This window comes from Gopherus evgoodei, chromosome 1 (genome assembly GCF_007399415.2).
Source record: "Gopherus evgoodei ecotype Sinaloan lineage chromosome 1, rGopEvg1_v1.p, whole genome shotgun sequence".
NCBI classification, from domain to species: Eukaryota; Metazoa; Chordata; order Testudines; family Testudinidae; genus Gopherus; species Gopherus evgoodei.
The window spans coordinates 157,997,239-158,010,765 of NC_044322.1; the positions used below are offsets into that span (position 1 = coordinate 157,997,239).

Consider the following 13,527-nt stretch of genomic DNA (forward strand, 5'->3'; position numbering starts at 1 on the left):
ACTAAACTGGCTTTAAAAAAAATCAGTCCTACAGTTAAACCAGTGAAACTTTCTCATATAGACAAGGCGGTCAAGACCTTGCTTCTCTTTTACCCAAAGTTTGAGTTTCAGAAGAAACTAACAGGAGCACAGTGAAATTAGGCTAGATATTCAAGTGATGGATGATTTACACATGCTTAAGATAGAGGTGGCTTGCATTACCAGGTTCCTTGTTTTCTAGCTTTTTATATTCGTATCTATGAGAAAGAAGTCCTATGGGGTTTTTAAGTGGAAACAAATCAACTAGAGCTGCAACAACTCAGAAGAATGAGCAGGCTTGGTTTAAGTAAAAGCCTCCCCATGTCTTGGGTTCTTTAGTTGCACCTATGTTACTCAAGGAAATGACATTTGAAAGGCCACTAAGGGTCTGTTCCAAAACCCACTGAAGTCAGTGGGGAGTTTTCCATTGCAACTGGATCACTAACGGGAGAGGAGGCAGCCACAAAGACAACCTCATTATTAACATGTGGTGCATACTGCTAAGAAGACTGAGTCTTTGAGACAAGCCGTGTGCCAAGTACATAGCTAAAACAACAGGAGAGAGGCAGGGAAGGAATTAATTCAGAAAACTCTCAGCCACACCCACAAGCCACTTACCCTCCTCATAAGGCAACAAAGAGAAAACACACCAACATCTTGAGAAGAAGAGTGACAAAACTGCCCCACCCTGTAGATGTTTTCTGAGATCTTCAGCATGAAGGAAGGGCCCTCAGATGAGTAATCAGGCCATCATCACCCAGCTTTAACCCTTAATATACTGGTTCCTCTTGAGATGTTCTGCAGCAAAGAATGGTCAGTCCCCTGCCATTCAGGATGGTCTGCAGGAGATTCTATACTAGGAAGTGAGTACAATCTAGGACGAGAATAGAAGCAGCTGAGTCAAGACTCCTGGATGGAGCAAGTTCAACCCTACGGCTTCCAGGCTGAAAATCGTTTCTTCCCCTGCTGCTGACGACTCCTGCCTTAGTCAGCTCACTCTGAGAAGCAACAGGAGGCTCTGGCTAGGAGCAAAGCGGAATTAGCACAAGACCAGGGCACCTCAATGCTTAAACTGTCTGCCAGCTGAAGAAAGGTGAGGAGAGACTAACAATCCCCTCTTTCAGCCTTTGACATACAACCCTGGTCCTCAACCGGGGTATGCATACCCCAGGGGTACATCAACTCATCTAGATCAGTGTTTCTCAAGCTGGGGGTTGTGACCCCGGGAGGGTCACAGGACAGGTCACAAGTGCAAGGCTGGCATTAGGGGTTGCAAGCAGAGTAATTTCCTGAGGCCCCATGCAGCTAAGCTACATACTTCAGCCCCACCAGCTCAGGCTCTGACTTCAGACAAGGCTCACAAGTGAAAAACAGGCACAAGTACTGCACTGAAATACATGTACAATATTTATATTCCAATTGATGTATTTTATAATGATATGGTAAAAATAAGAAAGTAAGCAGTTTGTCAGTACTAGTGTACAGTGCCACTTCTGTATTTTTTAGGTCTGATTTTGTAAGCAAGTAGTTTTTAAATGAGGTAAATAAGACAAATCAGCCTCCTGAAAGGGGTACATTAGTCTGGAAAGGTTGAGAGCCACTGGTATGGAGGACAGGGGAAGAAGGAAGGGTAACTTTAAAGAAATGAACTGTAGGTGTGGGTGGGACTGAGGAGAAGAGAGATAAGTAAAATAAGTCTACCCCTACAGCTCACCATCAAGGTGTAAGTATGAGACCACTAATCTCGCCCCCCCCCCCCCCGCTAGTTCTTGAGAGGTTTACTTTAAGGCTGTGTCTAAACTGGTGGGGGAGACAATTCACCAGGCATCAGAGGGTAGATAGTAAAAACTCCTGAGTCCTATCATATCACTGACATGGTGGTAAAAGTTTCAGAGCCCTGTCTACACTACCACTTCCACCGTTGCTACCACCAGTGGAGTTGCTTTGGTGAAGAACCATGTGTCTCATTTTTGCCACCACAGATATTCATAAGGGCTTAGGGAGGAAGAAAGAGTATTGTTTCCTTTGTTGGGGTTGTGATAATGTTAAGCAAAAGGAACATGTCTAATCTAACTCCTTCCACAAAGGCCCAGTAATAAAAGCCTCCTTTAAACCCTACTCTGGTTCAAGCCTTTTTTGTCTGATGGGAACCAGATGGTTTCTGTGGCTGTGCAGCTAGCTTACTGCTTGGGAAGACCTGTGGAGCAGTTTTAGGAGTACATGAAATGTACAGCAGCAGCAAATACTCACAGGTGTCACCTTGATCTCTGACCCTAGGTGGGCATCTGCAAGTGGTTCCACTCACCACTGTAGCATCTCTTAGCATTAGGTCATGGTATTGCAGGGATCCATATGGCTAGCACCTCATAGTGACCACTTCTGAGGCCACACAGTGGCCTCTCCCTCTATGTCTTCAGGGGCCTAGCCCTGCAGCCAGGTCACATTTAAGTTCAGTCCTCTTCCCATGTAAGGAGAGGCCAACTAACAAACTTGAACAAACAGCAAAACGAATGACCCTCAGGCCATGCTGAAGTTCCCTGCTCTGCACCGCTGCTCCCAGGCACTGCAGCATTCCACCTTTGCTCTTTTGGCTGAGCTCTGCATCCCAGGGCTTTTCCCCAGAGCCCTTCCTAGCAGCTTTCTGCATTATCTTCCCTCCATAGGCACTGATAGCTTCTGCCAAGGATCTCCCAGCTTCACACAGCTTTCACCTCAGGGTCACCCCCAGGAGCTTCACCTGCTCTCTGCAGTTCTCACCAGCCTAACTTCACCAGGCCCTATTTCCTCCCCCTGGAGTGCTCCTATCTGCTGAGTTGTCATCTCCTGAATGAGCTCTCCTCTCTCTGTAGTGCACCCTGGTTCTTTCACAGCTGAGGGCATGAATATTAATTAAGCCACTCACTGCAGAATCAGCTAGGGACTAACTGCTAGCTCACAAGGAAGGCTGAGCCTGACTACTCTTAAAAGGCCAGCAAGCCGGTGATAGTGTTTATAATACTAGCCTCACTCGGGAACTAAAAGATCCAAATAGGGTTGCCAGATGTCCAGTTTTCAACCGGAATGCCCTGTCAAAAAGGGACCCTGGCAGCTCCAGTCAGCACCGCTGACAGGGCTGTTAGAAGTCTGGTCGACGGCACAGCAGGGCTAAGGCAGGCTCCCTGCCTGCCCTGGCTCTGTGCAGCTCCCCAGAAGCGGCCGCCAGGTCATTCCCCTAGGCGTAGGAATGATCAGGGAAATTCCACATGCTTCCCGGAGTACGAGCTCTGCAGCTCCATTTGCCGCGAACCGCGGCCAGTGGGTGCTGTGAGGGAGGTGCCTGCAGGTGGGGAGCTGCCTGGCCACCTCTGCACCTAGGAACCAGGCTGGACATGCCGGATGCTTCAGGGAGCCAGAGGGAGCCTGCCTTAGCTCCCTGCGCCACCGCCCGAGGTAAATCTCGCCCAGCAAGAGCCCACACCCCAAGCCCCCTCCTGCACATCAACCCCCTGCCCCAGGTCGGAACCCCCTTCCACACCCAAACTCCCTCCCAGAGCCCACACCCCCTCCTGCACTCCAACCACCTGCCCCAGCCCTGAGGGGTTTCAGGTGTTGGAGGAGACTCATCTCCAATCCCATCCCAGAGCCCACAACCCCAACTGGAGCCCTCACCTCCTCCTGCACCCAACCCAATGCTCCAGTGCAGTGAAAGTGAGTGAGGGTGCAGGAGAATGAGTGATGAAGGGAGGGGGGCTGGAGTGAGTGGGGGGCAGGGCCTCAGAAGGGGCAGGGCAGTGGTGGGGCCTCAGAAGGGGCAGGGCAAGAATGCTCGGTTTTGTACAATTAGAAAGTTGGAAACCCTAGATCCAAGGCTGGTCCTGAAGGGAGTTTGTGGAATTTCATCCACTCCACACCCTGCTGAAAATGAAATCCTTCATTTTACGTATGTTTAATATCGTGTACTAACAAACAGCTAGAATAGATTGAACCACAGCAATAGTGAGTGGATGGAATAGGAAACTTATTCCTTTCATCCTGCTTTGGATAAACATCCTCCTGGACAACAGAAATCATTCACCATTTCCTCTGTCTTTGTTCTCTGTACAGGGGAAACCACCCCAGCTAATGGAGTGCATGGTGGTATTAATGGAGTGAAAGATTCACAGTGACTGGGACACTGCAAAAATGAACAGGTAAACTTTACTGCAGTGCAGCTCATCAGGTGGTGCACGGACTGCTACAGGAGCAGAGAATAATGTCAAGACCAGACTATGTCTATGCACACATTGGCTAACTTCCTTCGATGAATTTACACCAGATGGGCCCGAATAGGAACACCAGATCCAAAATCACCTCAGATCTGAAGCCAAAAGTCACGGCTGACACCCATCACTAAAAGATGAATCCAACTGAGAGTCTAACCTGGGTATCAATTTGAATCTGGATAAAAACATTATGGCATGGGATGATTTATGGGTCATAACAAAAATGTAATGTTTGCTATGCGAACTAAGCAACAATCCTGGAGTATCAAAGCCAAGATTGTTCCCATATAATAATTCTACTTTTCTCTGTTGTTCTTACTCTCTAGGGAATATGTCTTCTGGATACTCTCCTACTCACTGCTGTGCTTTTTCCCTGGTGGTAAGTATACTACAGTCAGTGGAGAGACTTGTATGTGTTCATCAAACTGCAGATTAGTGTAACAATCTAATAACCAAAAGATGGAGACTCATAATGTATTCTTTATAATCACTCAGTCTACAGCTGTTTGCTTATTGAAATTGTTCTCCTTCATTGCACATGCCCTGCCATGTTAGTCTGGGTTGGGTGCTGAGGAGTGCTTGGTTCTTGGCATTAAGCTGTTCAGAAAGCCGGCATTACACATGCAAGGGGTATGACACCAAAGAGGTTACACTAGGGAAACTATATATTATGATTAAGGTAAAATAATGAGTCCTGGGAGTTTTCTGTTAAAGACCTTGAGTGCCAAATCTTTGCCCACTTCCGGTCAGACCTTCTAGAAGTTTGCTCCATTACTTTCAAAGGCTCTGTAACAGAAGAGCAGGATAGGACTACAGCTTATGGCTAAATCTTTGGCTCCATTGCTAAAAGCACCATTCTCATATTTAGTGGAATTTACATATATGACTCTCCATGTAGCAAGAAGAAAATAAGATTCTTGCCATCCAAATGGGTATTAGTTCAATGGAAGAATGTGTTGTCAAACTTGTTAACCTTTAAGACACTTCCATGATTAATGAAATCTTTGGCTCACCTTTCTTTTTAGAATGGGGAAGTACACATTCAATCCTTCTGAATGTGCCACTGGGACAGCTCTGCCAAATATCCTCTTTGGTATTTAAGATTAACACGTGTTGGTAGGGAAGTATGAGGTTATTAAGCCACAGCATCACAGTTTTCAGCTTAATCTTTATAAGTGCCCAGATCGATAAGGGAAGAACTTCATTATTGCACTATTTCTAATAGAGGAGTGGATTTCTGCTTAGTCCTTTGCTGCAGGCATATTTGTTTAACAGTACCAAGGGTTAGTTATAGACATATACCATCTCAGAACCTATTGAACCAGAAAGGGATAGTCATTTGCTTCACTGTTCTGGAACCCTCTCCCCAGCTGCCTACTATAACATCTCTGCCTGTCTCCGACTAGATTTTTTCCAAAATGTTGATATAACCCATAATTTGAGCCTAAATTCCCTGACAGTCTCTCTTTGAAAGCATTGAGGTTTGTTTGTTAAGTCTTATTTCTAAAACTTCATTACTTTTTATAAGCTACATTGTAGTGTGTTTTCCACTATATTATGAAGTAGTTAAACAAATTAGTAGTAAGTTTGTCAAAATAAATAAAGTACATTTTGGGACAAGTTCTTTGATTATTTTTGAAATGTTTGTTTGCTTATTCACTAATTTGCAAAATTTGTTAATACAGCATGGGTCTCCTAGTTGTTAGAGAGTTAGCAAGGTTCTGCTCAAAGAGGAAATGATATGGGAAATATAGTTAGTCACAAGCATGTACAGTGAAACACAAACATCTTCTTTCATTTAAGAATATTCTTCACAGGATTCCAGCTAGTAACAAATTATTCCAGTTTACAATGCCGAAAGACATTTATGACAAGTTCTATATAAGTCATAAACACAAAATGTATCCAGAGATAAACTTTTGCTGTGATTTAGGCACTAGTTTGGGACAGCTAGGTCCAACTTTCTGTTTTGCCACATATTTCCTATCTGACCTTGAGAAGTGAGCTGGGCCCAGATCCACAACGGTATGTAGGCTCCTAAACTTCCATTGATTTAAATAGAAGTTAAGAGCCTAAATGTCTTTGTGGATCTGGGCCTTAGTCTCTCGATGCCTGACTTTCCAACTAGGAAATGGGTATAACGTTTTCCTAACTCACAGGGGTGTTGTGAGGATAAATGCATTAAAGATTGAAGCTTTCAGATACTGTTGGTAATGTGGACCATATAAGTGCCATAGATTAACAGATTTACAAGAGATCCACCAATGCTGGTGGCTATTAATAGCTGCTGTCTTCAAGATGTGTATAGGTGTTGGTACATTTGTCTCTCCATTACAGTTATTGACAAATTCTGAGAGGTGCTGACCAATGGGAGTTGCAGGTGCTCAGTACAATTCATTAACAATATAAATTTATCTTTTCACACTCAGCATTTTTTTATTTTACAGCTGTTCCCCACACAACTTTGTGCCATGCAGTCAGCGGAGACACCGTTATTTTGCCCTGTGCCATTAAGACTTCTGAAAAGCTGAACATTTCCAATTATTATATATACTGGCAGATACATACGTCAGTGGTAGTGCATTTGTTTTACAATGGGAAGGACTTGTTGACAGAGCAGTCCAGAAGATACCACAACAGAACCAGGCTCTTTTTGGATCAGCTGGAGCATGGTAACTTTTCTCTAATGCTCTCTGGAGTTGAGCCTGCTGATGAAGATGTGTATACCTGCATCTTTAGAAACAAAGTGAGCAAAACTATGGACACACGTGAAGTTAAACTCAACGTCTCATGTAAGACCTTTAGAAGTTGATTTCAAGGGGAAGGAGTTCAGGTGGGGGATCCTCCACTGAGCCTGGTGGAGACTCACTCACATTGCTAACACTAGGCACGATAAATTTTAAAAATGGTAAAGTTCCACTGATTTTCACCTCTCCACTTCCTCATTTAAGGAGAATAAGGAGATGAGTGAAGGGGAGGAATGAGAATCTTTAGGAAGCCTCAAGACTCGAATATCAGCAGAAGATCCAAGACCTGAGAAGTCAAACCCCTCTGACATTCCCCTCTTTAAATGAAACACATCTTAGGGCGAGTGCCTCACATGTTTTTAAGCATTTGGTCATTTATGTTTACATATTCTGCTGGGTGCATCCTTTCCCTATACTTACACTAACAGAAAGCATGGGAGACTCCAGTCCATTACCCCATACATCAATAGCTTAACCCAGACGAGTTCATTCCAAAGCCCAAGGAAGTCAAAGGAAAGACTTCCAGTAATTTTAATAGGCTCTGGAGCAGGCTCTATAACCTGTCAGAGCAAAGACACAAAATTAACTACCTTTGTACCTGTGACTTGTCCTTGAGTGCTGGGATGCAAAGAGAAAATCTGTTGTACAAAGAGCTGAATGAGGTCTGACTTACCCTGCAACTCATTGGATGCAGGGACTAGGATATGTAATAAAAGTCTCTTTTTTTCCCCCTTCTATGTGATACCATAACAAATGACTGAATAATGGTGACTGCTTAGTCTGCACAAGATTTTTAACTATCCAATAGTACATTTTTTTCCTTTTTAAATATAAATAATTTTTTATTTTGTTTTTTCTTTTTTCCAGCTCCAGATAATCAATTGATGGAAATAAATGTTTCCCCTACTGGTAAGCGAACAATCCTGAATGTGCCTTGAATTAGGCTAGATCATTAGCAGGGCTAGTTTGTTTTATTCTCTAATTGGTATGACTCAGTATAAGCACTGGGAAACTCTCACTGGCAACTCTCCTTACTGGTCCCTGTAAACTACAGAAGAAAAGAGTATGTACACTCAGTGCCAGAAAGGACTCCCACTTAAATCCTTGATAGGACTGTTTTAGAGGTAGATTTGTTCTTATCTCACAGTTAAGAGCTACAATGCCAGCAGTCTCTCTGGCCCTTAGCAGTGGTTAATGTTTTACCAATATTGGCACCCTGCAAAAAAATCAATCAAATTGGAAGCCATAAGTAAGGCTAAGATTTTGTCATGGTTATTTTAGTAAAAGTCAGGGACAGGTCACAGGCTTCTGTGATTTTTTGTTTATTGCCCGTAACCTGTCCCTGACTTTTACTAAAAAGAACTTACAAAATAGGGAGTAAGGGAGTCCAGCACCCCCTGTTGTTGCAGCTCCTGGGTCCATCCCCCCAGTGGCTGGGAGCTGCGGGGGTCCCCCACCACCTGTGGGGCTGGGAGCTCAGGCCAGCAGCTAGGAGCTGTGGGAGGGGGCTGCTGCCTGCAGCAGCTGAGAGTTGCAGGGTCCCCCATGCTCAGGGTGGCTGGGAACTGCAGGGATCCCTGCCACAGCTCGGAGCTCCAGGCCTGGGAATGGCAGGGGATCCCACCACCTGTGGGAGCTGAGAGCTTTCTGGCCCCTGCTGGTTGACAGCTCCAGCCTTGCAGCCCTATGGCCGAAGCAGAAAATGTCACGGAGGTCTCTGTAAGTCACAGATTCCATGACATAATCATAGCATTAGCCATGATGCTTTTAGGATTAACAAGAGTTTCTTCTGTAAGTTATCTTGGTATAGATGAATAGTCAGATCAAAAGATCTGAGAAGGCACTTGGATAACACAGTAATAGGTGACCTAGAAATACATAAGGTAGATGGATTTGCATAAACCCTTACAAAGAAGATTCAAATGGTTCTTGCCCCAGTGCAGTTCTGCAAGTAAAATGCAGCTGTTGAATTCTAAACATATTCACATCATATAATTAAACCCACCAAGGTCACTTGTAGAGACTTCTGGGCTCAGTGAATTATGAGCAATGAATGTGAGCTATGCAGAGAAATTGTTGTTACAAGAGGATAACCCTTTGACCCCTTTGCGTCTCTCTCTCTCTCCCTCCAAGGACCACTTCCTAAAACCTCAAAGCTAAGGAAGGGTCTCAGGCTCTGGAGTTAGGGAGAGGTTGTGGGGTAAATAATATAGTATAATAAATTATTTGGATTCAGATGTGTGACTATTACCTAAATATCATGCCAATCTGATTATTTGCCCCTCATTGGTTAGTTCTCTATTTCCAGTCCTGATGATAGCCTAAATTAGCTTTCCAGAGCTCTAATTTGCATTATCAAAGCCTACACTTTGCGTATGCTGTAAAACATTCCTAATGACTCATTTTACATACTTTAGATCAAAGACTTGGTTGATTCCAGAATAATTAACCCTGAACAAATTAACTCCCCCACAACACGACTTTTCTGTAGGGTTTGAAAAAGAGGCAGCATTAAACGCTCTCAAATAACCACAAGGAAAGAAAAATATTTTGTGAATTTAAGTTATGGAGTATGCAGTAGATGTTTTTTCTTTTTAGCAGTAGATGTTCTCAGCATTGTACATTAGTTGTAAGAAAGAGCTTTAGAATTACAGGAAATCTCCCCCACCTACTTTAAAAAGTTCCAACTGGCGCAAAATGCAGCAGCCTGCCTCCTCAGCAACTCCAGCCCGACACACAGGCCTTTCAAAGAACACTGGATTAGGTTCAAAACAGTAGTTTTCATCTTTAAGGCCATTCATGAAAATGAACTAAGTCACCCCCCAAAAAGACCTAAGACAGACAAGACTTCTCTTGCCAGTTACATTCCAAAGGAATGATCAAATGATCCGGCATCAACCCTGTGAAAACTGGGAGGCAGAGTTTTCATGTCAACAGCAAGGCCTTGTCTACGCTACAGATTTTATCAACGCAAGTTATGCCAACATACAGCCCCACTTCAATTAAAACTGCGGTTGCATGTCCACACTAGATCCTTGGGTCGGCAGAGTGCATCCATACTAGCAGTTCTTGCATCAACGCAGAGAGCAGTGCACTGTCCCACTGTTCAACTGGCTGCAGGGTGCTTTGGGCAGGGTTTGCAATGTCTTATGGGGCAGGTACAGCATCACATGAGGCAGGTTTCTCAATCGTACCATTCAGTGTAGACACTGTGTTCTCCCTGGACGCTTTGTCACTCTAACTTTCCCACAAAAAGCTTTATGACTCTTGTCTAGGTGGTTTTATTTTGTTGACAAAATAGGAGAGCTTTGCCACCAAAAGTAGCAATGCAGTGGGTACATCACTGTTTTGTCAACAAAAGCTGCTTTTTGCTGACAAAACTGTGTAGAATAAGTAGACAATGCCTAAGATTACAGAAAATAGGAGAGGGGAGGGAAGAGTTTGCGTTCACCCTCAGTCACCTTCATTTGAAGTAATAATATATTACTCAAGTTTCTGACAACTTTTTAAAATTAAAATGTTTTTTCAACTGAACAAATTTTGATTAAAAAAATTCAAATGTAAAAATTGTGTAGGTTTTCATAAAATACTCACCTTTCGGTTGCAACAAACCTGAAATTTCAAAGAAAAAATAGACAAATGAAAAATATTTGCTTTTGTAAAAAAACTTTCGTGGGGAAACTATTTCTTCAATGACTCTAATAGTTATATCTCCAGCAACCAACCAAGGAAGAGGGAGGAACAGTCATTTTGTTGAACATTATCTTCTATTAGTTCTCTTTTTGGAATGCACTCAGATAAGAGCTGAGAGAGCTAGCACAAGCTCAGTTAAATGTCTACCTTTTGGTTTAGCTATTAAACCATTTCAGCAGCTATTTTCTGTTTTGTATATAGACAAATACTTTTTTCACTTTTTCTTTTTATAAAACTCAGAGATTCTCTTTATCCTAGGGGTGGTTGTACTAGCATATTGGGGCTCAAAGGGAGAACTCTTCAGGACCAACAGCAGTAAACCTCAAGCTGGTCCCTGGACAGAAAACCCTTATATCTTCTTCTACCTCAAAGATTTATTGAGGACCACCAGAGGTTAAACAGTTGTTTACGTGATAGAACACAATTCTCCTTCGGTGGAAGAGGATGAGAGAAAGAACAAACCACATGGGGACAGCTGTTAGTCATGTTGCTTAATACACTGCTGGAAAGCAGCCAGCTATTACAGTGATTAGGGCAGTAGAACCTACACCAAGAACGATAAAATAGAACCTGGTCTTCACAGAGGAGGACTCCGGCCCAAATAGTGGTTGGGGAAATGTCTCCACAGGCTGAACTGTTTAATAATTACTGAAGTTTAAGGAGTGTAAATAGAAGATCCTGGCCTGGGACCCTAGGAGGTCCCTGGTGTATATTCTTTTGTTATTGTGGTTTTGCCAAGGGTCTAAACAATATCCTCACCACAGCAGTAGAGAGTATCTCATTATTTGTTGTTTGGTGTCCAGTGTGTGTCTTGTGAAGGGAAATACTTCAAATTTGTTACAATCCCCTACATTATCTCTTTACTGGGGTTAACTCAGAAACCTGCAAGAAATGTTTCAAATAATTCAAAATGCAGAAGATAAGAGTGTAAGTGATTTAAAAATAAATCCTGTAATACACTGATATCCAACATAGTTGTACAGCTCAATGGAAAGTTGAAGTTCATTCACTGCCACGGTTCAACAAAGGTGTTATTAACATTTGTTTACGTTTTAGGGGAGAAGCTACCCTTCATTTTCAAAAAGACTTGCTCTGTCTAGAATGACCAAAGCCATAACTAGTAGACTGCCAGAAGCTGGGTAGGAATAGGAAAGTGTAGTTGACTTCAGTTCATTTCTGAGGTGATACAGAAATATGAGATGCAGAAAACGGAAGGGAAAAGATAGGAAATACCTGTAATGGGCAACATTGGGAAGGTGATGTAGGTAGGCGATTGCTAATTGTTTACAGATTTTTCTGCTCTTTCAGGGCAAAATCAGCATTTACCAAATGGTCCTGGGGATGCAAACGCTCTGGATATTCTTGTACTCTGGTCTCACTTCCTGATGGTGTTGGTGATTTGGATCTTGTAACTGTGAAATCAGGGCTTTTGTCTGCAAACTTGTCCTGACAAGTGACTCTTGCAGCACACCACCCATCTGTAAGGGTTGCACAACTACTGTTCCAGAAGCCACAAACAACAAGGCATCACCATGTGAAAACTGGCCTTATATTAAGCACCTATAACCATAGTTTGGTGCTCAAACAAGCAATGTTATTTTTCATAGGCACTGGCCATCTGCAGGTCCAAGTGACTTCAGTCACAGGTAATGAGCCTGATTTTTCATCCATCTGCAAGAGCCTAGCTTTAGGCTTCCACGTTTGAAAATTCTAGCCCTAAAATTTTTGTGTGCGTTTTTTGATGACAATTTTGAATCCAACTGAGGTTCACAGTGTTATTATAATTGTCCTTCATGTGATCTTTCACATAAGATTGCATGAGCTTTACAAAAAGGGGAAGTAAAAGAAGGAGAAAGCGTAGTCGTCTTATACGTCAGAGAAAAACTGGAAGTTGTGGGGGTGGCTGCCTTTGCGAAAATCAAGGGTGAAAACATTGTGACAGGAAACTTGAGGCTGTGAACTATGGCTGTGTCTCCTTTTACTCTGATGCATCAACTACATCATCAGTACAAAGAAATCCTTTCATCAGCCAAAGGAGAAGTTGTTGGCAGAGAATGTTAAAAAAAAAAGCGAACAATTCCAGAGGAAGAGTGCTGCATACTACAGATAAGCCAAAGACTTTGTTAGTTTTTCTTATACCCTTCCCCAAAGAAAGTTAGATGCAGCCAACTGAAAGGTACAGAACTGCTGTGAAGTAGGGGGAAGTGGCTTATAAGTGGCAGCACTTTTTAAGTATACACAAGTATTTTTTGCTACAGCTGAAGTCACTCCACTCTCCTTCATAAATAAGGTTTCAGAGTAGTAGCTGTGTTAGTCTGTATCCACAAAAAGAGCAGGAGTACTTGTGGCATCTTAGAGACTAACAAATTTATCTGAGCATAAGCTTTTGTGGGCTACAGCCCACTTCGTCGGATGCATAGAATGGAACTTATAGTAAGGTAATATATATATACACATACAGAACATGAAAAGGTGGGAGTTGCTCAACCAACTCTAAGAAGTTAATTAATTAAGATGAGCAATTATCAGCAGGAGAAAAAAAAACTTTTGTAGTGATAATCAAGATGGCCCATTTCAGATAGGTTGACAAGGTGTGAGGATACTTAACATGGGGAAATAGATTTAATGTGTGTAATGGCTCAGCCATTCCCAGTCTCTATTCAAGCCTAAATTGATGGTATCTAGTTTGCATATTAATTCAAGTTCAGCAGTTTCTTGGTGGAGTTTGTTTTTGAAGCTTTTCTGTTGCAAGATTGCCACCTTTAAGTCTGTTACTGAGTGACCAGAGAGGCCTAAGAATTCTCCTACTGATTTTTAAATGTTGATGA

The 13,527-nt window shown here is 42.8% G+C and overlaps 1 protein-coding gene across 3 annotated transcripts in view; it reads left to right on the forward strand.

Moving 5' to 3' along the window:
• LOC115658109 (CD276 antigen homolog) overlaps positions 1-13,049 on the forward strand; it is a 34,571-nt gene extending 21,522 nt beyond the window's left edge. The window contains exons 3-7 of one of the 3 annotated variants that reach the window (XR_004002161.1): positions 4,102-4,187; positions 4,586-4,638; positions 6,707-7,005; positions 7,874-7,915; positions 12,008-13,049. Coding sequence is in view for 2 of the 3 variants with exons in the window: in XM_030576645.1 (XP_030432505.1) it covers positions 4,180-4,187; positions 4,586-4,638; positions 6,707-7,051; positions 7,874-7,915; positions 12,008-12,111 (552 nt within the window). In the remaining variant the exon portion in view is untranslated. Of the gene's footprint in view, positions 1-4,101; positions 4,188-4,585; positions 4,639-6,706; positions 7,052-7,873; positions 7,916-12,007 lie in introns of all 3 variants that reach the window. The other 2 variants (XM_030576645.1, XM_030576651.1) reach the window with 2 other exon arrangements.
• The last annotated feature ends 478 nt before the right edge of the window (positions 13,050-13,527 follow it).